This window comes from Pararge aegeria, chromosome 18 (genome assembly GCF_905163445.1).
Source record: "Pararge aegeria chromosome 18, ilParAegt1.1, whole genome shotgun sequence".
Taxonomy (NCBI): Eukaryota; Metazoa; Arthropoda; class Insecta; order Lepidoptera; family Nymphalidae; genus Pararge; species Pararge aegeria.
In genome coordinates, this window is record NC_053197.1 from 14,989,240 (window position 1) to 15,015,461 (window position 26,222).

Sequence of the window (26,222 nt, forward strand, 5' to 3'; positions counted from 1 at the left end):
CCACAACAAACTTAGCCGTTTGTTATTTTTTTTGTTTGTTATCACCATCTCACATTTTCCTTTAAAAACTAATTAAAGAAGCAACCTGGTTTGAGCAATAATTTACACCCAAGCATTTTTATCGTTGACGTAGTCCTTAATACATATAATAGGACTTTTCTATAAGCTTACGTTTAACACAAACTTTGAACTTTTTCAGAGACATCTCCAATATATCAACTGGTAATTTATTGTAAAATTATATACAATTTCCTTTAAATGAATTACTTACGTTCACCGCTATATTCCCTTAGGCGCCCCGTACGAGACCCGCGAAAAGAGGAGGGGTGGTTACTGGTGTAAACTGCTTTGAGATATGTGACTCAAAATCCTTACGGACCTTAACATTAAACATATCACAAATTTCAGATCCGCGTCGACGTAAAAATACAGGGACAGATACAGTGACAGAGACAGATAGTGGTTACTGGTGTGCACTGCTTCGAGATATGTGACAGACTAAAAATCCTTACGGACCTTAACATGAAACTTATCACAAATTGCAGATCCACGAACACGTCACAATAAAAGCGACAGATACAATGACAGAGACAGATAGTGGTTACTGGTGTGCACTGCTTCGAGATATGTGACAGACTCAAAATCCTTACGGACCTTAACATTAAACTTATCACAAATTTCAGATCCGCGTAGACGTAAAAATACAGGGACAGATACAGTGACAGAGACAGATAGTGGTTACTGGTGTGCACTGCTTCGAGATATGTGACAGACTAAAATCCTTACGGACCTTAACATGAAACTTATCACAAATTACAGATCCACGAACACGTCACAATAAAAGCGACAGATACAATGACAGAGACAGATAGTGGTTACTGGTGTGCACTGCTTCGAGATATGTGACAGACTCAAAATCCGTACGGACCTTAACATTAAACTTATCACAAATTTCAGATCCGCGTAGACGTCAAAATACAGGGACAGATACAGTGACAGAGACAAATAGTGGTTACTGGTGTGCACTGCTTCGAGATATGTGACAGACTCAAAATCCTTACGGACCTTAACATTAAACTTATCACAAATTTCAGATCCGCGAAGACGTCACAATAAAAGCGACAGATAGGGGTACGGATACAACCCATGTAATCAAAGGGAATTACTACGTACCAGATCAATATCACTTCACCATGGAGACTCAGAGTTGTACAACGTCGCCCACTCGTCGAGGAGTGTGCGTTAGATCAGCAAACCAATGGATGGACTTAATTCAGGTTGCTGTGTCGAAGTCCTTGAATTTACCGTTGAATAGGTGAGAACTTATTTTACCAGCACGATAAGCATAGTCAGGGGACAAACATTTTATCATCCTGCCCGCCAAAGCACGGCAAAAAGGATAAGAATACAGGTATATTATTCGAAAATTACCCATGCGCCCATGTTTGGGAAATGGATGAAACTGTGGATAGATAGAAGATTAGCATTTTGTCTATTCTAGATTGAGCGAAAACGAGGAATCTTACGCAAGTGCGCCCATTACTTTTTTTAAATAGACTCTTAAAGAGCGTACCTTACCTATCTCACGGTGTTAATGATAAACTTTGTGCATAAAGTATGCTTTCTGGTTAAGGCAACTTGTTGCGTTTTAGATGATGGATGCAATTATCCCTTGGCGGAAGTCATATGAAAACTAAGTTAAGCTTTGCAACATATAATTTACTATGTAATGATGTATTGTCGAGTCAACATCTCCACAGGTTGCAATTAACTTGCTTGAAGTGATGGTGTCGGAATTTACTTGCTTGAAGTATGCTATAAACAGTGTTTATTCTAAGGATGATTCTGCGGCAATTCACAGTTTCTTACTTGGAAGTTATATGGAGTAAAAAGTATTTACGCCCTCTTAATTTGAAATCGTTGCAAAATCCATACATTATCAAAATTAAGCTAAATTTGCTATACTCCGCGAAAAGCAGGAGAATCTGTGTGGCGCAATTTATAATTTCTTCAATCCTTACACTCCACACCAAACAGATCTTGGGCAATATACCCTCTACGCACGTTTTACTCCGAAACCGGAGCATCCTCAGGAGATGTTGACTTTACAATGAATAATTGTTAAGTCGAAACGTGCGTAGAGGGTATATTGCCGAAGATCTGTTTGGTGTGGAGTATAAGGATTGAAGAAATTATAAATTGCGCCACACAGATTCTCCTGCTTTTCGCGGAGTATAGCAAATTAAGCTTAATTTTGATAATATATCATGGATATCCGCAAAGTAACGCCTGCTTCTATCCAAATCCATACATTCTGCGGCAGTTTTTTTCTTTAACGTTATACGGATTAAAGTATTTACGCTATCTTTGAAATCATTGCAAAATCTGTACTTACGTGTATTATAAATTCTACAGTACGTCTGTTTGCTTTTTTGTTACCTATTTTCATTGCACCCATCTGAACGAAATTTAGCGCAGAGATAGATATAAAATAATGGACATAAAATAGTGTTGTAGATAAACTAATGGCTCCTGCTGGATTTTTACTGAAAACAGCCAGTTTCAAATAATAATTGAAAGGTTAGGATATCGGCATTACGAGAATCAAAAATACACAAATTTATTGTTATTAGTGTAAGGTTCATTTTTGGTTGATTGACTTTGTAACTAGAACTGTATACTTCCCAGTGTGGATGTAGAGGTGCCTCGGCTAGGAGGTGGTTATGGTGGCAAGGCATCTAGAGCTTCGCTGATCGCGTGCGCATGCGCTCTTGTGACCTTCAAACTCAACCGTAAAGCATCTCTGGTGATGCCCCTTACTGATAATATGGAGGCTATCGGGAAACGGCAGGCTGCTTATTTCGAATATGAGGTGGGTATCATCAATAGCTTATAATAAGAGCCTCTCCGAAAGCGACGGAATCGGCCATAATCATCACGGTGGGGTGACGGGTAATAGATATAATAAAGAATGCTTATAACACAGATGCTTCAATTGTCGCACTGGTGCCTTTATATTCAAACACAAGATTTAAAAAACTCCAGGACACATACTTAAAAGATTTTCTGAACCAATGTGTCACCTTTTTTATACGCGACTGTATGAAATTCTAAAAACCCTCGGATAAAAAAAATTTGGTACATTCACTGTGGCTTTTAAAAGCTTCATCAGATCCTTCGTCCTAATTTAAGGAAAAATTAAAATTTAATTTTAAATTTGCATCTCTGTTGTGCCGCTTAGATCATCTAGCACCGAATAATCGGGCTTATTGTTATCAAATTAAGTTCATAAGTCGTTCGCCTCACATAAAAAATTACCTTCTAAGTAATTTCATTTCAATATGTAAGGTTTCACAGGGATAAAAACATTATTTACTATTTATTTACTACAAGACACCTTCCATTTAAATCGCGTATCGATGCGCGCAAAAATGGGCGCTAAAATTGGTTCTGTGATTTTCTCGAAGGAAAAACACAGTGTAATTTTTGGTGACCTCAGAATCTCGGATAGCGCGCAATTTGTAACTGAACATGACATTACTATACTTAGCTTTTGCTTTCTTTAAATTTTAAGTTCAATTTCAGATGGGTATAAACAACGATGGACTAGTCCAATACGCAGATATAGTTTACTACTCGGATAGCGGTTGTTCAGTTAATGATAATCTAGGAAGCTACATAGCAGACGCCTTATCGAGACTGTACAATAAAAAGAGATGGAACATTAAGGGCTATAGCGTACACACTGACAAACCCAGCAATACGTGGTGCAGAGCTCCTGGTAAGGAACTTGAGACTCGAATCGGTGTTCTGCAGTTTTGTTAAGATTTATAATAAACAAGAAACACTTATACGTACAAAATATGTCTAACAGTGGGAACTACAACAATAACCGTTAACTTACAAACGTTGTTTATTTATAGTTACACATCGATCTAACTCTTTCATCAGTAACTTGACATTCAAAAGAATTATGTATTACAAATCATTATGCAAAGCAACTTCTATCCAACATTTATTAGTAAGGGGGAAAATATACTTTACTTTTTTGAATGTATTTCTTCTCTTCTGTTTTGTTTTTCAATTATTTTATTTGCATAAAACATTATAGGTGTACATGTTTAGTCAAAATCTATGACATGCAAATCCTAATTTACGCAAATTCGTTTATACAGTAACTAAAAAATCATATATCCATACAGTAAAATTACTTTTTTATTTATTTATTTATTAGCTTTTCAAGGGAAACAAACAGTATAATTATACATAAAAGTAATGCCGTATTTTTGTATCACATAGACCAATAAAGTTTCCACAACTTGGTTATACATATAACACGATAACATTAACCACAATTGCTTAGGAGTAAGTACCTAGCAAGCAATTATTATACAAAAAAAAAGAAAAAATAATAATAATGTAAGTAAAACAAAAATGAAAAACAAAAACTTTAAAGCTATAGTACTTATTTTGTGAAAATAAATTTTCTAAACGTGCCAATTTTGACATGAAAAATGTCCGTCTCACAATATTTGTTGTTAAAAGCATTGCACGCACGAGATAAAAAGTTATTTGCCGAATACCTTGTCTTCCATCTAGCCCACGCAAAGGGAGGTTTACGCCTTGCATTTAACCTACGACATGCAAAATCGATATTACTTAGAAGAAGAGGGGACTATGGAATAATAAATTTATAATCATGCAAAAAAAAATAACATGTTAATTAAATTAGTACCTAAATAAATTATATTTTACTATCCTCTTATATAACTCTTACCGAGTTATAGCTTTTATCAACCAACCAGTCACGTAATTCAAAAATGGTAAAACATCTTAGCACGAGCGTTAATCTATAAAAGCTCTATCATCAATATAGCACGAGATGTGGATGTACCATACCAACATTATGTTAACTAGTTAACAGCTAATGTTAACTAGTATTAGCCCAATGGACGAAATTCAACCATTATTAATTTAAGTTATACGTTTGAACATAATCTGAATAAGAGTATATTTGCTTGTGTGTCAAATACATTATAGTGTGTGTGTTCTGTTTATGTATTTATTTAATGTATTTTATGCATAATTAAACAAAAATTGCATTCTGCACTTCTTGTCTAGATAAACTATAGTATAGTGTAGAAAATTTCATTCTCCTCCGTCCGCGCAATTTTCGTAAAAATTGGTACAAAGTTTTTGCATAATAATAAATAGATTTGATTGGTGAAAATTGCAGCCACTTGTGAAGGAATAGCACTGGCCGAGCATCTAATGGAAAGGATAGCAAATGCAACTAAAAAAGACCCTATCGACGTTCGGATCCTCAATATCGCTGCAGAAAATTCTCCCATTTTAGAAATGATTGACACTTTCAAAATAGATTCAAAATACGAAGTCCGTAGAAAGGATATTGAGAAGTTTAACAGTGAGAACGCTTGGAAGAAGAAAGGTTTACAAGTTTCTATGATGTCGTTTCCAATAGAGTATGCCGGAAATTTTCCTGTGACAATATCAGTTTACCACGCTGATGGGACAATTTTAATATCCCACGGTGGAATAGAGATGGGACAAGGTATCAATACAAAAGTGGCACAAGTTTGCGCATACACATTAAAAGTACCTTTGAGTATTGTGACTGTCAAGGGATCGGATACTTTCACTTCTCCAAACAGTATGGCTACCAATGGAAGTATTACTAGCGAATCTGTAGCGTTTGCGACTATTAAGGCTTGTACGGAGCTATTAGCGAGACTGGAGCCGGTGAAGGTGGATCTGAAGAATCCCACTTGGCAGGAAATTGTGAAAGCAGCGTATAATAAAGGTTTGTTTATTTGATTTTTGTCTTCTCCCTTCTATGCAAGCGCCTCAATTCATATCGTGTTTTTTTATGTGTGTTTGTTAATTTTATAACAACGAAAGTTTATTTGTTTATTTGTTTATCCTTCCTTTACGCTTTAACTAAGCAACCAGTTAAATTAATTTTTGGCAAAGAGTTAGTTGAAAGGTCCGAGAGTAGTAAAGTTTTTACCTCAGTCCTTCCTAAAAATATTACGTGATAAGAGTTTATTAAAGTTTTATATCTATTATTGATTTTTGGTTAAAAGCAGTTTAACAATCTTTATAATTTTTCTATCTTGTGAGAGATGACAGCGGAGTGGCCTGCTTACAGGCATTCTTGTCGTTCGTTTGAACTTACGTAAAGTACAGGTAGATCTTATATTACCTTCGGGATAATGTTATAAAAGCATTTATATTCATCTCTACGAAGAATTTTTGCACCTTCAGACTATTTGCAGATATTTCATTTCTAGTTAAGCAATTGTTTATAATATTCACTTCTATATCGCCTACTCCAGGTATAAATCTCCAAATAAGCGCAACGACTTCAGAACAAGACAAGCTGACTGCCTATTCAATTTACGGTGTATGTATCGCTGAAGTTGAATTAGATGTACTGACTGGTAACCATCTCCTGACCCGAGTTGACCTGGTGGAAGATACGGGACGCAGCATCAGCCCAGAGATTGATGTTGGACAGGTAACTATTATAAATAAATAAATAATAAATATACTATGACAATACACACATCGCCATCTAGCCCCGAAGTAAGCGTAGCTTGTGTTATGGGTACTAAGATGACTGATGAATATTTTTATGAATTATATATACATAAATACTTAGAAAATACATATAAACACCCAGACACTGAAAAACACTTAATGCTCATCACACAAACATTTTCAGTTGTGGGAATCGAAACCACGGCCTTGGACTCAGAAAGCAGGGTCACTGCCCACTGCGCCAGTCGGCCGTCAAACTATTGTATAGCTATGTTTATTTGACCTCGAAGAAATATTATATTTTTGAAGACCCCGGTGCAGCGGTGAATGCTTTGGTATCATGAGTGGAGGTCCTGGTATAAATTACCAGAAGATGGTGCAGGAAAGTTGCAATTCTACTAGCTCGATTGTTATAAGGTGTAATGTATTTCAGATTGAAGGCGCCTTCGTTATGGGCTTAGGTCTGTGGACTTCCGAGAGACTAATATACGACAGTTCAGGGCGTCTACTCACAAACAGAACTTGGACTTACAAACCACCTGGCGCTTGCGATATCCCAGTGGACTTCAGGGTCTCGTTCAAGAGGAACTCGCTGAATAATAACGGTGTTTTAAGATCTAAAGGTAAGGTTCATCATCAAAATAGGCAATAATAGTCCATTAAATGAAATGAATGAAATGATATGAAAATGAAATGAAAAACTTACTGTACTAAAGGACATTTTCACGTGGGGAAATCCTCATGGATAGCGCGGGGAGGCACGGTGATTATGTCGGTACCGACTAAAACCCCACAAAGTTCCTACCAGCCGCCTAGTGTCTGGGCCGCGGGAACATTCGCATACATCCGCGACACTGGACTAAAGGCCTATCCGAAGGGATTCTGAGACCCGTGCCCCGGAATTGGCCGGTAACGGTTTTATGATGATGATGTATTTTCAGCAACCGGTGAACCAGCGTTGGTTCTGGCGGTAGTCGTCACTCACGCTCTGCACGAAGCCATTGCCGAAGCCCGCAAAGAGTACGGCCACAACGACACGGAATGGGTCCACGTTGGTAAGTTGAGGGGCTCATCAGTTACTGCCGTCATAGCTGTTGCCGACGTTCTATGTCCGCGTTTATAACGGTTTTTTTTACAAATTCTGTGGAAACCGTCTTTTTTTTGGGATGAATAAATAAATATACTACGACAATACACACATCGCCATCTAGCCCCAAAGTAAGCGTAGCTTGTGTTATGAGTACTAAGATGGCTGATGAATATTTTTATGAATAGGATACATAAATACTTAAAATATATATATAAACACCCAGACACTGAAAGACATTCATGTTTATCACACAAACATTTTCCAGTTGTGGGAATCGAACCCACGGCCTTGAACTCAGAAAGCAGGGTCGCTGCCTACTGCGCCAATCGGCCGTCAAATAAGTAGCTTATTTAACTCTCCGTCCTTAAAACTCTCCTATGCCAAATATCAAGCTTGGTTGCTTCGTCAGGCGTAAAGTAAAGACACATAAACAACCAATCATTTATAATATATGTGACTAAATATATCAGATATCACCAAAGAATTGCTCAGGTTTATTTATTATTTTACTGGTAAACTTCTTCTCCTGCTTTTTATTAGGATTTTTTTTCAAGTACAAATATGCCACCATTTTAAAGATCAACTGTTTTTAAAACCACCCTTTTAGGGTTTTCGTACAGTAGTACTCAAAGATCTATGATAAACAAACGATGTGTGCCGATGTTCTTAAAATAATCATTTCCTCATTTCAGATACCCCATACTGCATGGAAAACATCATAAAAGCTATATCACCGAATATTGGAAGTTACCACCTCAAATAAAAGATTAACCTATGGATTTTAGAACGCATACATTGGCTGACCACAAAAATATCCCCCATTGAATAGAGAATAATATTATATAATATAAAAAATAACATAGTCTTATCTTATTTAAAAATTCTCATTAAAATTAGCCTGAATAAGGCACTATAAAATAAAATGAATATAGACGTAGCTTAAAATAATATTTCAGAGCCAGTTCTAATTTTTATTTAGGTTAAAATTAGAGTAGAGACTTTGGGACCGTGGGGTCCGGAGGCACGAGCTCTTTTCAAAGAACTATCGAAAAGGGTTATCGAGTCAACCGGTGATCCTAGAGCGGGCAGTAACCTTGGCCAACGAATTAGTATGGCCATCCAAAGGGGCAATGCTGCCAGCATCTTAGGAACTGAACCTCGCGGCGGTGGTTTCGAAGACGTTTTAGATTTTATTTAGTTTTAAATAGTTTAGGTTATATTTATAAAACAATTATTTTAAAGAATAAATAAATGCTGATTCTCTAGTTACAATTTTATTCCCTGAAAAAACCAGTAAAATTTTTATTTTAAGTCTTAAGAATATTTTGTCATATTTTGTTAGTAACACAGGTTTCAATAGGTAAGCCAGGGTCCCAAAGGGGTGTGGAGTCTACGATACGTCTGGCCAGCGTGGTAGCTACGTCCTAAGCCCTTCGCATGTGTGAGAGACTCGTACCCTGCAGTAGCCTGTAATGGTTATGATGAAGCCAGGATCCATCATACTCCAATAGATAGAGAAATAGAAAGATAAAGTCTTTATTGCACAAATTACAAGCGAAAACAAGAAATAACAAAACAATGAAAATATATATACTCGTATAAGATGCGCAAAGGCGGTCTTATCGCTTTAAGCGATGTCTTCCAGACAACACTTTATGGTAGAGAATTTGGTTAGGGAAAACGGGATAGTGTACCTGTGATACAATTAAGTAATTGTGATATTATACATCACTACATAGTATAAAACACAGTCGCCTTTTCTGTCCCTATATCCCTATGTGCGCTTAAATCTTTAAAACTACGCAACGGATTTTGATGCGGTTTTTTCCAATAGATAGAGTGATTCAAGAGGAAGGTTTATATGTATAAAACATGCATAATATACTAAGGCAACATTGCTAATTTTAGAGGTTTCTAACGTGATGTCGTAAATTAACCTATTTTTTTGGGCTTATTTAGCAATTTAGCAATAACGCTGCCTAAACCCTACGAGTTAGATCAAATTAATGTACTACAGTATTGTACACCATAAAAAGGTCTACAAAAAAGTCCGCGATGGTATATGTTTATATTTTAGGGATAACCCACATTAACCATTTTTATTGTTTACTTTTTACGTGAAAAAATGGCTTATTTACGAAGCTATTTTAAGCAATACGGCATTAATCCTTATCAAATTAAGTAGGTAATCATACATAAGTCTAGCACTGAGTCAATTTTGTTCTGAAATTATAAAGTCATGTCTGGAAGACGTCGTCGTTCGAACATAGGTTGTAGTTCAGTGAATGCTAGAAGAGTACGTTCACAAAGAGATGAAGAATCGTCAACAGAACGTGAAGCTCGACTCAGTCAGCTTAGGGATAGATATAGAGTTGAGAGAGAAACAGAATCTTCAATAGAGAATTAACACAAAGTGAGGGAAGGATTAACCTTGAAAACCTTTGTGTTTTGATAGACAACATCCAAGAGTTAGTCAACAAAGTCTATCCTGACATTGATGACATAAGTTACAAGACAATATCTTGGTTTAAAGAAAGAGCGATTCTGTCATTAACTAATGAACAAGTAGATAAGGTAAATAACTTGATTCTTTCAAAGATTGATGCGCCGACGAAAATATACTACTCGGTGGCTACTGTTCTCGATTTGGAAGAAGCTGTTCATTTTCCTACAGAGTTTCTAAACTCTTTGAACCCGTCTGGACTCCCTCCTCACAAAATGGTGTTGAAAGTAGGTTGTCCTGTTATTTTATTAAGAAACCTGAATCCACCTAAACTTTGCAATGGCACGCGTTTGCTGATAAAATCACTGAAAACTTTCATAATAGAGTGCACAATACTCACAGGATGTGGTACCGGAGAAGATGTATTGATTCCCCGAATCCCTCTGATACCATCGGATTTTCCCTTCCAATTTAAACGTTTACAGTTTCCGGTAAAGACATCTTTTGCAATGATCATTAATAAATCGCAAGGTCAAACCTTCAACATTGCAGGTTTAGATTTGAGCGTTGACTGTTTTTCACATGGCCAACTGTATGTCGCTCTTTCAAGAGTAACCTCAAGAGAAAACATGTTTGTATTGTCTAATGACAAGAAAGCTGTGAACGTTGTGTATAAAGACATCCTGTAATATATTAATTGTTGTAAAAATAAAATAAATACCTAGGTAAAAATGTAAAAAGTAAATAAGTAAAAATGTGTAATGTAATAAAAATTGTATGAATTTAGATATTCCAAAGATAGCAGGAAATCTTCATAGTAAGTATAGGGAAAGAGGAATTGTTTTACTCCAAATTTAAAGCGTGCAGGCCAAGGGCAGTAATGAATGAATCAAAAATACTGGATCGATTTTAATCATGTTTTCATTGAGTGACATAGGCATATATATTTTATGCCCGTGCAAAGTCGGAGCGGGCCGCTATGTTTTTATATACAACGTTCATAGTTTTTCTGTAGTGTATTTAATTTAGTATCAGCATTGCACCCGTGCGAAGCCGGGGCGGGTCGCTAGTATAATTATAATATATACATACATATAAATATATATATAAATATACAAAAGAACATACATACACTATATCATATTAGATAAATAAAATTATTTTAGTCGATTTTTAAATATGTTTACTGTCTGCGACTGTCTTATATCTCTCGGCAATTCGTTCCACAGATTTACCACTTTTACAGTAAATGAGTTACCATACGCCATCGAACGAATGGCAGGAACGTGCAACCTGTTATCATCTTTAGCCCGTAAAAAGCTCTGAATGTTGCTACCAAGAAATATGAACAAATGTTTTCCACGTAGACCCAAGAAGGGTGCATTTAAAGCCTGTCTGTTAGTTGTGAAGCTACCACCGGTTCGGAATCGATACAACTGAGGAACCAGAGCCAGCAAGAAACTCAGTTACTTTTTGTAGTATAGATTTACAAATATGTTATTTAATATTGTTGGCATACCAATTTAATTGTAAAGACATGAATCTTTTTAAACTTATTCGTAAGGTAGATCTGAATTAGAATAGGATTAAAAAATATAAATAAATAACATCATCATCATCATATCAATCTCTCCCACAAAGAGAAGGGGTTAAGGCCGTAGTCCACCACGCTGGCCCAGTGCGGATTGTTCGAGTCCATACACATTTGGGAACATTTTAGAGCTCTCAGGAATGCAGGTTTCCTCGAGATCTTTCCTTCACCGTTTAAGCAGGTGATATTTTAGTTACTTGAAACGCACATAACTTAGAAATGGTAGAGGTACGTGCTGGGATTTGAGCACGGCCCCCCGAAAGTTGAGTCGCTCCCACCCCCTTGGCTATCTCCGCTTAGTAAAGGAATTAAACAAATATATAACATTACTTTACTTTACTTATCAATTATCACTACATAGTATAAAACACAGTCGCCTTTTCTGTCCCTATATCCCTATGTGCGCTTAAATCTTTAAAACTACGCAACGGATTTTGATGCGGTTTTTTCCAATAGATAGAGTGATTCAAGAGGAAGGTTTATATGTATAAAACATGCATAATATACTAAGGCAACATTGCTAATTTTAGAGGTTTCTAACGTGATGTCGTAAATTAACCTATTTTTTTGGGCTTATTTAGCAATTTAGCAATAACGCTGCCTAAACCCTACGAGTTAGATCAAATTAATGTACTACAGTATTGTACACCATAAAAAGGTCTACAAAAAAGTCCGCGATGGTATATGTTTATATTTTAGGGATAACCCACATTAACCATTTTTATTGTTTACTTTTTACGTGAAAAAATGGCTTATTTACGAAGCTATTTTAAGCAATACGGCATTAATCCTTATCAAATTAAGTAGGTAATCATACATAAGTCTAGCACTGAGTCAATTTTGTTCTGAAATTATAAAGTCATGTCTGGAAGACGTCGTCGTTCGAACATAGGTTGTAGTTCAGTGAATGCTAGAAGAGTACGTTCACAAAGAGATGAAGAATCGTCAACAGAACGTGAAGCTCGACTCAGTCAGCTTAGGGATAGATATAGAGTTGAGAGAGAAACAGAATCTTCAATAGAGAATTAACACAAAGTGAGGGAAGGATTAACCTTGAAAACCTTTGTGTTTTGATAGACAACATCCAAGAGTTAGTCAACAAAGTCTATCCTGACATTGATGACATAAGTTACAAGACAATATCTTGGTTTAAAGAAAGAGCGATTCTGTCATTAACTAATGAACAAGTAGATAAGGTAAATAACTTGATTCTTTCAAAGATTGATGCGCCGACGAAAATATACTACTCGGTGGCTACTGTTCTCGATTTGGAAGAAGCTGTTCATTTTCCTACAGAGTTTCTAAACTCTTTGAACCCGTCTGGACTCCCTCCTCACAAAATGGTGTTGAAAGTAGGTTGTCCTGTTATTTTATTAAGAAACCTGAATCCACCTAAACTTTGCAATGGCACGCGTTTGCTGATAAAATCACTGAAAACTTTCATAATAGAGTGCACAATACTCACAGGATGTGGTACCGGAGAAGATGTATTGATTCCCCGAATCCCTCTGATACCATCGGATTTTCCCTTCCAATTTAAACGTTTACAGTTTCCGGTAAAGACATCTTTTGCAATGATCATTAATAAATCGCAAGGTCAAACCTTCAACATTGCAGGTTTAGATTTGAGCGTTGACTGTTTTTCACATGGCCAACTGTATGTCGCTCTTTCAAGAGTAACCTCAAGAGAAAACATGTTTGTATTGTCTAATGACAAGAAAGCTGTGAACGTTGTGTATAAAGACATCCTGTAATATATTAATTGTTGTAAAAATAAAATAAATACCTAGGTAAAAATGTAAAAAGTAAATAAGTAAAAATGTGTAATGTAATAAAAATTGTATGAATTTAGATATTCCAAAGATAGCAGGAAATCTTCATAGTAAGTATAGGGAAAGAGGAATTGTTTTACTCCAAATTTAAAGCGTGCAGGCCAAGGGCAGTAATGAATGAATCAAAAATACTGGATCGATTTTAATCATGTTTTCATTGAGTGACATAGGCATATATATTTTATGCCCGTGCAAAGTCGGAGCGGGCCGCTATGTTTTTATATACAACGTTCATAGTTTTTCTGTAGTGTATTTAATTTAGTATCAGCATTGCACCCGTGCGAAGCCGGGGCGGGTCGCTAGTTCATTATAAATTCAACATCTCCTGAGGATGCTCCGGTGTCGCGGTCGACGCAAAACGTGGTATGGAGTATGAAGATTGAATAAACCTTACAGATTCTCCAGTCCTTCGCGGAGTTTAGCTAATTAAACATTTTTTTCATAAAAAAGTTGACAAACATTTAACATTACCTGCTGTTCATCAAAAGGGGTCAAGGAATACTATGGCAACAGTTGTGCAACACGGTTGTGGATCAAATATAATTTCATAACAATAATTCACACGCACACACACAAACGTGTATATGATTGGTTAGGGTTGTCAATTTTATTTTTGTTTACTTTTATTATATCAAAATTGAAATTATTACAAATTATTAGTACATTATTAATTTAATTGCAAATTATTATCATTTATTCTAATTCGAGTATAATACTTTTTAGCGGTGTTATGCTCATTCCCTTTTTAACCAGCCGTAAGGTCGTCGTGGCGTCGTAGATTTTTTTTTATACTAAGACAATTCACACATCGCCACCTAGCCCCAAAGTAAGCGTAGCTTATGTTATGGGTACTGAAATAACTGATGATTTTTTTTTAATGAAAAATATACATAAATACTTTTAATATACGTATAAACACCCAGACACTGAAAAACATTCATGCTCATCACACAAACATATTCCAGTAGTGGGAATCGAACCCACGGCCTTGGGGACACTCAGAAAGCTGGGTCGCTGCAAACTGTGGCAATCGGCCGTCTTCGCAAATCGATTAGAAGCACAGTAAATATATAAGCTAAAGCAGACAAAGCAGTATAGAAACTAGGCGCTAATATAAATCTCAAGCAAAACGGGATTTTAGACTAGCTCCCGAGCGCAGCGAGGGTTTTGCATTTAGAATACTGAGTGTAACGAGGGTTTAGGGGCGCCCAAAACGAAAGCGCATTCGCACATCGCACGTTTATTTGTAGTTTCCATACTGCTTTAATATATTTACTGTGTTCGAGGGAACTTAGACTGTTGTCGCGATAACCACGCAGCCATCTTGGTACAGCTGGGCTGGCACGTTTTTCGCGCCCTTAGACATCTTCAAATAATAGCTTCTTATCACAATAAGGTAATAGATGTTTATAACTGAAAGCAAAAAAGAAACAAAAGTTTAAATTCAGTGCAAAGTTAATTACATAATTGCAACATTTTAGTTATTTATGATGTTATTTGTTTATTAAATCTCTTTTTTTATTTTTTTAGCTAATTATAATTTTGCTGCTGTATAACTTTAGTGGAAATAACCTATGCTTCACTTTATTTTAATTTTTTTTTTAATAATTTTATATGTCTATTTAATTTGCTGTCACGTCCTTCTCGCTCGCTCAGCTGAAAATCAGCGGAATGCATGTACGTAAAATGCATGGAAAATGCTGAGCTGTACACCCACTCTGTCCGGTGTTACACACAAACATTCTGTTACTATATTAATATAAGATGTGTTGTAACACTTATAATGAACAAATGTATTTTATTTTTTCTTTCCGTTTCTGCATATATTTTCGTGACATAGATCAAGTACTACCACCATTTTTATTTCTGCCGCTAAACAGCATTGTTGCAATACGTGTTCCGGTTAGAAGGGCGTAAGTGCCGGTATAATTGTAGGCATATAAGTCTTAACATGTACGCCTCAGGTTGCACAGGCCTGCATGTTGCAGTAGGTGTTCCTTGCATACATAATAATAATAATAATTTAAAATGACACTGTGAGATGGTGATAACAAAAAAAACAACCGGCTAAGTTGGTTGTGGGCTTCTTCTTAGACCAGGACGCGTTTGGAATCCTCGTTTCGAATGTGGTTATCGCCATCATCTTACTACCGTATAATTCTTATATACGCACCAAAAGTGCCACCTATGGGGCCTACTTGAATAAAGATATTTTTGACTTTACATGGTTATGGTTTCTGGGACTGTCAATTTTACGACAGATAAATATGAGCTGTAATTCTATGAAGCATCTTTGAAATATCTTACCAGCATAGACCAAGGTTGTTAAAGCCCCGGTAAGATATCCGCCCATGGATAAAATCACTCCGGTAATTCGTAAAAGTATAGATAAAATTGTGAAGACCAACTGAAAAATGAGGTAGATTTTGATGTAGTTTTTCTTCTCCTGAAAACGCAGAATTTATTTTTAGCAGAACCAACGAAAAATATATTTTTTTAGGGAAATAATAATTACAAACTAAATTTAATATTTACAATAAATATAAGCCGTCTAACTGTTCACTTATGGGCATGGTACCCAAAATGCTGGCGCTATTGCCCCTTTGAATTGCTAGACTTAGCCATTGGGCTAAATAAGCGCCAGCTCTTGGGTCCACCAGACGTAAGAACCAATTTTTGGGACACGATGTTAATAAAATTTTTCGTGCCGAAAATCATGGGCCCAAACGCAAGCGCCGCAAAAACGTAGTCGATACAAGTAACGGAGTATTTACGGCGCTTAAGCATTTGATCAGATTCGGCAGCTGCTGCCACGTTTTTTTTAGCAGCTACTACAGTATTACTTAGTTCAGAACCGAGGTCTCTCGAAATATCGTTGAATATAGTCGCACCCCTAATAAGTTTGGATTTTTTTCCGATATAAAAGTATTCTTGTGTCCATGGTATAGCTCGGTACTTATTTTAAGATAGGTTCAACGGTGGTAGTCAAACTACAAATCTACAGTAAATCTATATCTATAATAGTAAATCTACAAACTACAAATCTGTAGAACACAGTTAAAGCAATAAAATTTATTCTATTCTATTCTAGAGTACATTATGTATCAAGTACAGTTACAGAGCATTTTACAGTCGCCTCGTACAATTCTTGTCGGCCACCGGTAGTATGGATATATCGTCATCCCACCCACTATCGGTCCACTACGGGGCGCAGATCTTCTAAGGCCTTAGTCCACCACGCTGGCCAAGTGCTGATTGATGAAATTCACAGACCTTGAGAACTTTATGGATATTGTTTGGTTGAAGGATGGTTTCGTCAAGATTTTTTTCTTCGCCGAGGATTGAACTCATTCCCCCCCAAATTAGTGGCTGAAGCCATTAGGCTTGCACCACTGCTTGATAGATATAAAGATTTCCACTTCTATGTTTATTGTTACCTTATGTAATCCAATGAGGAGGAGTATGTTAAACGGTAATGCAATCAGTATTAATACTAGTATTATCGATCCTAGTACAACAAGTGTTATCATTAATGGTTTTATTGCGTCAGCAACGTGATGTAACATTGTAACAATGAAAGATAGTCCGAAGCCTGTCATAAGTAATACCACGATGCTGCTGATCTGAAAACAAAAATGCACTTATAAACTGTCACTGTAACTTTTAATCACTATCAAGTACGTTATATTGTTACGTTTGCTACTAAAAAGTGCGTTACCAACAAGTGTGTTACCACTCATTAAAGAGCGCGTGAGTCATTGAAGTACGTTACCAACAAGTGCGTTACCAACAAGTGTGTTACCACTCATTGAAGAGAGCGCGAGTCATTTAAGTACGTTACCAACAAGTGCGACACCAACAAGTGTTTTACCAAAAAGTCCTTTACCGAAAAGTACATTACAACAAGTAAATTAGCAACAAGTACGTTAAACTCTCTAATAGTATACATGATACATCCAAATCTGTCAGGAATTTAGTTGCTATGGTGGGATAACGAATTTCACATACATTAAAAGCTGAAAACATTTGTGTGTTTGTGCTGTCGGATACTTTAATTGATGGATCGATTTGTATATCTTTTTTTTTGTAGGAATGCCTATTTACAGATGTCCTGAAGGCATGCAACGGTAACCGCATGCCTTCGCATACTTAAGCATCCACAAACGTTGCAACGTTCCATCGCGTACTGTCGCATGCCAACGCATCCCGTCGTGTCGTCATCTCGCACACTCTTCCACGCTCCAATCTTTTGTGTTTCTCTCTATTCTTCCTTTATTTTCCTTACTGGGTTAGTGATGTAAAGTATTAATAAATACATAATAAATAAATGCTGCGAAAGGAAATCCAAACTGATACTATAATGTTGATTTCGAAACATTGAAATTTGTTTCCACTAGTGAGTTATCAATTTACGTTGAGTAAACATTGCGTGAATCTTTTAAACTGAAGTCACCGGCCTTGTTTTTGGAAGTAGTTAAAAACGAGGAGGTAATATGACATGTTAACTCGTATTTTTAATAAAGTAATTTAATCATTGTTTGGAATATAAAAGGGAAGTGCTCATTTCCTACTTTGTCATGATAAATAATTTGTTGCCTATAATATTATATTATTTGCCTAAAAATTTTATATAATGTATAAAAACATTTAATACATCGAGGTCACTACACTTCATTCATGAATACATTCATGAATTTCGTAATGACAAGGTTGCCTGGAAGCAAGCCGTTACGCTTTCATCTCACACAAAATAAAACAACGATTGTTAAATGCTTGTGAGCACGAGGCCTCTGTTTGTAGTACCCCTAAATTAACTTTTCGCAACGCAAAAAGGAGGCGCTCAGCGTCTGACGGCGGTATTACACATTTTATGTCAGAAATGAGACAATTGTTCCAAGAATTAAAAGCCCAGCAATCCGAAACAATCAATAAATTGTGCTCTGCAGTCGAGGATCTTCGTTCTTCGGTCAGCTTTTTGGCGGAAAAATATGACTCACTTGCTTCCAAATACGACAAGCTGGAATCAGGTCGTAAAGATGACCAAAAATGTATAAAATTATTGGAGGAGGCATTAGAAAAATCGGAGCACAGTTACAGGTCCGCTTGTCTGGAGATAAGGAATGTTCCCGTAAATAACGCCGAAACCAAAGAGCATCTTGTAAACACGGTTATTAACACCGGCAAAGCACTTAATTTAGAAATACAACCATATGAAATTAAAGACGTCTTTCGTATCAAGACCAAGATCCCGGAAAATAAAACTATTATAGTCGATTTAAACAGTGTGATTTTAAAGGAAAAAATTATGTTTGCCGTCCGAAAATTTAACAAGGGTCGAAATAGACTATCCACTGAACATTTGAAAATCACGGGACCCGCTAAGCCTGTTTTCATATCTGAAAATCTGACATCAAAAATGAAGAGAGTTTTCTTTTTAGCCAGAGACTATGCGAAAACAAATGACTTTAGGTTTTGTTGGGTGTCGCACGGCAAGATTTATTTGCGCAAGAGGGAGGGTGGTGCTCTGTTTCGAATCTCAAGCGAATCTGACCTAACAAAATTACAAAAACAAAAGTGACTAGATTGCGAAACATCCACAACAAAATACTGCGAGATCGCTGCGTTCGAAGTAGATTACCATTTTTCTGCTTGGTTACATGAGCTGTTCTCTAGTATACTAGAAACTTTCGCGTACAGGATAAGTTTTGTTATGTACCTATGTATCATCACATACTTCGCACACTTATACTATTATACACTCTTACTTACATTTACGCACACTCACAAGTTTTTCTCTCTTTCAACTCCCAATGTTTTCAACGTATACCTTTCTTTCTCAGTTAGGGTTCTATCGTACCTTCCATTTATGGTGAGCTTTAGTGCAGTTCCTCTGTTTATTTCTAAAACGCAATTTAATGGATGACATAACCAATATAGTAAGTGATATTGATCAATCGTCGTCGCCAAAATCTGTAGTTTGCCCCCCTGAAGACACAATACTTCACGTAGATAACATAAATTATCTATTCAAAGTTATGCATGTTAATATACGAAGTATAAACTGCAATTTTAATAACCTATTAGTTTTACTTCACAGAATAAAGCATCGTATTGATATTATCGTTTTATCAGAATGCTGGCTTACTAAATCCCCATTTCTTCCACCATTGGATGGTTTTAAACCTCATGCATCACAATTTAACAGTCAAAACGATGGAGTTGTTGTATACATTAGATCAGAGATTCCATATAAGGTGGAATCCGCCGATATTATTGACGCTAATAATCTTGTTATAAAATTCTCCAACTCGCTAGCAGTGGTATCAATCTATCGTTCTCCATCTTACAAAAATTTGCAACCATTTATCAACAGTCTTGACCAAGCCTTACAGCTATTTAATTCCTATAGAAATCTAATAATCGTTGGGGATTTAAATATTAACATCATACCCGACAATTGCGATCCCCACTCAGACGACTACCTTAACATGCTCGCTGCACACGGTATGCTTCCCGCACACCATATTCCCACTAGACTTAACAATTGCCTGGACCATATCATTTACAGATCTCCCTATCAAGTCACCAATTTGGTGTTAGATTCTTTAATTACAGACCACTCTCCTGTCCTTTTTTATTGTGAAACGAAAGTTAGAGCACAAATGTCTAATCAGACATCCCTAAAATTAGATATCCGAGGCATTGTCGGGTGTTTGGAACAAGAAGATTTCTCTCCCATTTTAACTTCTTCTGACCCCAATATTGCGGCCAGTACCCTGATAAAAACAATTTCAGAGGCAATAAAAAACAACAGTCAAATTCTTAACATCCCTAATAAAAAACGAATAATTAAACCCTGGATTACTCCTGGTCTTCTGAGATGCATACGTCATAGAGATAATTTATATAGAAAATCCAAAAAACAACACGATAATTTAATTCTCAAAGCTGTCCTCATTCGTTACCGCAATTATTGCAATAACCTTCTTAAAAAATTAAAACGCGAATATGAACAGGGTGAGTTTCAGAAGGTCAGAAATGATCCAGGAAAAACCTGGAACTTAATCAAAAAGGTGGCTAACCTCAAACAAAAAGAATCAAGCCCTTCGGAGTTGTTAAGATTATGTAGTGATCCACATGATTCTGTTGCTACCGTGAACAACTTTTTCTCCAGTGTGGGTAAAAGTTTTGCAGAAAATATTACTCCACTACCTCAGGGTCCGACTACAGATATTTCTCCTCCCAGCCGTGGTGGGATTAATGCAATGGCTTTACCTGAAGTAGAATTCGGGGAAATAGAAGACGCAATTCGCAAGCTTAAAGATAAATGTGCCAAGGGTTGGGATGGCATTCCTGCTTCTATCATAAAAGCTAGTGCGCATGTTCTTATCCCTATCCTACATTATCTTTTTAATCTTTGCATAAATCTTGGTATTTTCCCCCGTGTTTTTAAGAAAGCTGTTGTGCACCCTATCTATAAAAGTGGAGACAGATGTAGTGTATCAAACTATAGGCCTATTTCTGTTCTTAATACCTTGTCCAAAATCTTTGAGAAGATACTTAATAAGAGGCTCCTTAGTTACATAAATCAAAATAATTTATTATCAGAAAATCAATTTGGATTCCGAAATGGCAAATCAACCGAGGATGCAGTTTTAAGGGTATCGGAAAACATTATTAAGAACATTGATAATAAGTTAAAGTCCATTGCCATTTTCTTAGATATCTCAAAAGCCTTTGACACTGTCTCTGTCCCCAAATTGCTAATTAAGCTTGAACAAATTGGTGTTAGAGGTTTCGCTCTTAATATATTTAAAAGCTATTTGACTGAACGTACTCAGTATGTTCAGATCGATAACTTTCAGAGTGATGAGACTTCCATTAATTATGGTGTTCCTCAGGGTAGTGTACTCGGACCTACCCTTTTCCTTATTTATATAAACGAGCTGTGTATGCTTCCACTTCCAAATTGTAAAATAATTACTTATGCAGATGATACAGTACTTCTCATTCACGGTAAAAACTGGAAAGAAGTCCAATATTTCTCCGAATCTTCATTAAAATCGATCTTGAGATGGCTTCAGCTGAATCTACTTAATTTAAATGTATCTAAAACCAAATTCGTTTCATTTGCTTCTTCTTCACCATCCCAAGCACCGCCTACCTTCACCATTCGGGCCCACTCCTGTTTTAATGATAATTATATTTTTTGCAAGTGTGAACCAATTGAACGCTGTATGAGCACCAAGTACTTAGGTGTAACAATTGATGGTTCTATGACCTGGAAGCAACATATTGACTCTATTGTTCCTCGGCTCAGGAAACTTATCTTTGTGTTTCGGCGACTGAGGAATGTGGTTGATTTCAACTGCTTAAAAACAATTTACGACTCTCTAGCAAAATCGATCCTTACATACTGCATTACCTGTTGGGGCGGTTCTGGGATATCTGTAATGCTGAGACTGGAAAGAGCTCAAAGGTCGGTACTTAAGGTTATGTGCATTAAACCTTTATATTTTCCTACCACTGAGCTGTACTCAATCACTGGTGTGTTGACGGTAAGGCAGCTATTTGTCCTATCTGCGATTCTTCGTAAACATGCCGAGATGCGCTATGACTCTAACTTAGCAAACACGAAGCGTAGATCATATATGGTATGTAGGATGGAGGCAACCCGCACTGCAGTCGCAAGACGCCATTACCCATTTTTGAGTTGCTTACTGTACAACAGACTAAACAAAGAAATTAATATCTACCCTTTACCAAGACACTCATGTAAGTTAAAATGTTCAAAATGGCTTCAATCACTATCTTATGAAGAGACGGAAAAACTTTTAATTATTTTGAAATAGGTTCAATTGATTAGATTCTCTCACACACACGCACGTTCGCACACACGCGCACACACACACACACACACACACACACACACACACACACACACACACACCACAAAATACATACACTCTTACACACACACTCGAAATCAAGTTTAACATGTTGCATGTATCCCTTTTTTTGTATCTTATTTTATTTTAATTAATATTTTTGAATGTATTTAGATTTTTTGATAAATATCAAGTGAACAGTGGTAAATTTTAAGTTTTGGAGGTGGGCGTGATCACTGTTACGCAGTTTCATACTTTTACAGTGATCATCGTTTCATTCATTAGTGGTTAAGATATGTTATTGTTCACAAAATAAAATAAATAAAATAAAATAAATAAATAAATTGTAAAGTGATGTTAGTAAAGAGCAACTGCTGAGTTTCTTGCCGGCTTCTTCTCGGTAGAATCGGCATTACGAACCGGTGGTAGAGTCACTACAAACAGACATACTTGACGTTTCAATATTGCTTATTGCCTTGCCTACTAGAAATAAATAAAATTTGAATTTGAACAGGTACCTTCTGGATTTCTATGCATGGAATTTTATGTGTACCAATCCGCATTTGGAAACAGTGCCTCGAAGAGCCCGACAAACAGGCTTCCTTATTTATTATCACTAAAAGTTTGTTCACGTGACCCTATCTCCTTTGAACACACAGCGAGAGGAAGGTTTGGGAAGGAGGGGGAGCGAAGTTGATTTAAGCCACTGAGTCATATTTTATAGAAGAGGAATTTTTGCCGAAACGGGCACTCTTTTTCATACCTTTTTTTTAAGTATACCTACTCTATAGTCTATTCCTTATATCCAAATAAATTATTAGCGGCTTCATTTTGTCATTGGCTTTTTATTGGTCGAGTCAAAAAACAGACTTCATGTTTATTTATTTAAGACAGAAAACAATTACATTGTTATCATCCATAAGCGAGCCGCTATTGGTGGCTCGTGCCGCACAAGGCACGAGTCTCCCTCTCAGAATCAGTAGACTGTTGCCCCCACGCTAGCCAAATGTCGATTTTGAGAACGTTATAGAGGACTATCTCAGGAATGCAGGTTTCGTAACGATATTTTCCTTCGCTGTTAAAGCAAGTGATATTTATATTGCTCTATAACTAAATCTCTATCTATCACCGCTTCAACAGGTTATAATAACCTACCTATTATAACAACAACACTAAAATATAAACAAAAGAGTGGATATTGATATTGAAATCCACACCACTGTCCACGTTGGAAGAAAGGTGACACAAATTAAGTAAAAGTACTTTTATATCACGCCGGCATCCCGACGCCGAAACGATACCCACGTCTAGCCATTTTGAACGTAAAACCCACAACCAAGGTATAATGTTCTCGGTAAAAGGCAGATTGACATATTGACAACAAAGGTTATCGCAGTATCAAGCTAGCCCATTGCTCGTCACGGATCTTTTTTTGTAATCCTCGCTTTGTGTTAGTGGACCTGAGACTGCCTAAAACTTTACTTGAAATGAATGAATTTGAATTGTTTAAATAAGGATATGTACCAAATAGTGCTGGTGCTAGTGCTGGTGCAATATTCCTTTATTTTAAAGTTAGCAAGTCTTATGACACATAATAATAAAGTATAAGTTAGCAAGTCTTATGACACATAATAATAATGACATGGATGAAGTTTTCAATGACGAGGTAACTTGGAAGCCGCCCGCTCTGCTCCCATCTCAAGCAAAATAAAAAAATGATTGGAAAGGCTGATGTTGGGAAAAATTCAAAACTCAAAATTCTGAATTCATTTATTTCTAGCAGGCCTAATATAAGCAGTTTTCAAACGTCAAGTATGTCAGTGTGTAGTGACTACCACCGGTTCGGAAAGCATACTATACCGAGAAGAGCCGGCAAGAATCTCAATAGTTGCTCTTTTCTAAGCTTCTTGCCAGCTTCTTCTTTGTAGAATCGGCCGTCCGAATCGGTGGTAGAGTTACTATAAAAACAAACGTACTTGAAAAGTAGCCCTACTTGTAAGCCCTAAATGAATTTTGAATTTTGACGTCTAACTTACCAAATAAAAATAGCCGAGTATAAGGCATCCGGTCTTCAGGGGAATACAAAAACAGCAATTTTTGAAGACAAGCCGGGACGGTTGTTCCACCCTATAAGATTAAAATAAAGTAATGGATGAATTCATCACATCAACCCTTTACCTGCCCACTACAGCAGGGCTAGCACAGACAGGAGACAAAAAATATATCCCCCGATTATATCCTCTGACAGGGGATATACGACCTAAACCCTTCTCACTATCGGAGGAGGCGAACTCGTGCCCAGCAGGGCAGGAGGCAGAAATTATATCCCCGACTATATCCCCTGACAGGGGATATAATTAACGTGTCCACCTGCTAAAGCACGGGAATAGGGGATTGGAGAAGATTTCCCCGTTTATTATTACTCATATATTATTTGGATATTACTTCCACTTGTACGTCAGCTGTCTAAGAGTTGATAAAGCTTCAGGAGAAAATACATTTTGTACTTTCCCCGGGGATATAATTGTCTCCTGCCCATGCTAGCCGTGCTATCCATGCTAGCATTGGCAGTCAGAGCACTGACGCACAAGTGGAAATAATGTCTAAATAATATATGTGGAGTAATAATGAGTGTGGTAATAATATAAACGGAGGTAAACTTCTCCTATTCCATGTTACCACGCTTTAGTACGTAGACATGTTAATTATATCCCCTGTCAGGGGATATAGAGCTTTAGTAAGTCTTTCTTAAAACATAGCAACTGATACATAAGTTGAACATAGTTGAAATCACGATATACGCAGATGTACAAAGTATGTTTATAAAGACGTGACGTCATACTTTTAATTTGGTGTTTCACCTGGCGGATCGCTAGTTTTTGCAGTTTTATTTATTGAAATAAATAGCAATCACACTTCGAATATAAATAAAAATACGTTTTTCATAATTCATGAGTCATATATCATTAGATAAATAAAACATTTTAGTGATTCTTTCTTACTATTCCTATTACTATTATATACTATTCTATGCCTATTCTTAATATTTGAATATATAAACTTAACGCTGCAAGTGGTCAACAACCAGTACCTGGTCAACTGAAGGGTCAACAATCCTACAAACATTAAAATAAAAGTGACTGAATAGACGATTTGACCTAATTTATTATGTATTAAAACTTACTTTGTTGTTGTCATTGAAACTTGGTTTTCATCCCCCATTTTTCACTGATTTTGAAGTATTTCGACGAGAGTGTGAGTTAGACGAGTTTTATCAATACAATGTATACATAACAGCTAGTTTTTTTTTTTTTTAATTGAACGGATATTACTTATCTTCTAGTCCTACCTCGGAACGGAAGAGATAATATCAATTGGACAAGTATTATTTTAATGTATATTTTTTGGGTTTACCGCGACGAGGCAACGCGACGATATGTTAAAATATCGTCGCCTGGAAGGGTATGTAGCAATAAGGACGCCTTTCTGATGTTCTAAAGGAAAAGGTGACTTGTTGTAATTCTGTAAAAAAAAAAAACGATTGCGACTTTTAGCATTTATAAGCCAGTCCTCAATCAATTTCTACGCGTCATCGTACCGGAAAGATAAATCGCTTAGCGGCATGTATTTGTTGTTAGAAAGGTAACTAGTAGTAGTAGTACAGCTTTTTGTGATGGAGCTCGTCCGGGTAAGTACTACCACCATGCATATTTCAGCAGCTAAGCAGCATTGTCACTATGCTTTGTTCCGGTTTAAAGTGCGTGGTTAAAGGTGACTGCCAAGTGAGTGCGAAGTGTTGCTCTGGTTTAAAAGCAGT

General features: G+C 36.5%; 2 protein-coding genes across 4 annotated transcripts in view; one reads left to right on the forward strand and one right to left on the reverse strand.

Annotated features, from left to right (window-relative positions):
* The window catches only part of LOC120631590 (indole-3-acetaldehyde oxidase-like), a 31,336-nt gene extending 22,726 nt beyond the window's left edge, over positions 1 to 8,610 (forward strand). For 2 of the 3 annotated variants that reach the window (XM_039901228.1, XM_039901229.1), the window contains 8 exons: positions 1,095 to 1,315; positions 2,689 to 2,872; positions 3,586 to 3,781; positions 5,237 to 5,821; positions 6,357 to 6,538; positions 6,995 to 7,184; positions 7,503 to 7,616; positions 8,344 to 8,610. In XM_039901228.1, the coding sequence (XP_039757162.1) occupies positions 1,095 to 1,315; positions 2,689 to 2,872; positions 3,586 to 3,781; positions 5,237 to 5,821; positions 6,357 to 6,538; positions 6,995 to 7,184; positions 7,503 to 7,616; positions 8,344 to 8,414 (1,743 nt within the window). In that variant the 3' untranslated portion in view covers positions 8,415 to 8,610. The remainder of the gene's footprint in view (positions 1 to 1,094; positions 1,316 to 2,688; positions 2,873 to 3,585; positions 3,782 to 5,236; positions 5,822 to 6,356; positions 6,539 to 6,994; positions 7,185 to 7,502; positions 7,617 to 8,343) is intronic. The other variant, XM_039901230.1, reaches the window with a different exon arrangement.
* A 5,895-nt stretch (positions 8,611 to 14,505) lies between these two features.
* Positions 14,506 to 25,659, reverse strand: LOC120631816. Its single transcript, XM_039901497.1, has 5 exons — positions 25,590 to 25,659; positions 24,442 to 24,532; positions 16,955 to 17,140; positions 15,825 to 15,963; positions 14,506 to 14,930 (listed from the first exon to the last, which is right to left on the reverse strand). Exons 1-5 carry the CDS (start codon positions 25,625 to 25,627, stop codon positions 14,809 to 14,811), a joined length of 576 nt encoding a protein of 191 aa, XP_039757431.1. The 5' UTR covers positions 25,628 to 25,659; the 3' UTR covers positions 14,506 to 14,808.
* Positions 25,660 to 26,222: the final 563 nt, after the last annotated feature.

What these genes read in the sequence shown, in the direction of transcription:
- LOC120631816 (XM_039901497.1), bottom strand. Translation starts at nt 25,627, where the DNA reads ATGGGGGATGAAAACCAAGTTTCAATGACAACAACAAA. An exon ending in TACTCGGCTATTTTTATTTG is followed by an intron (nt 17,141 to 24,441) that starts GTAAGTTAGACG and finishes TTTTGTTTTCAG; the next exon opens with ATCAGCAGCATCGTGGTATT. An exon ending in TCCTCATTGGATTACATAAG is followed by an intron (nt 15,964 to 16,954) that starts GTAACAATAAAC and finishes CTGCGTTTTCAG; the next exon opens with GAGAAGAAAAACTACATCAA.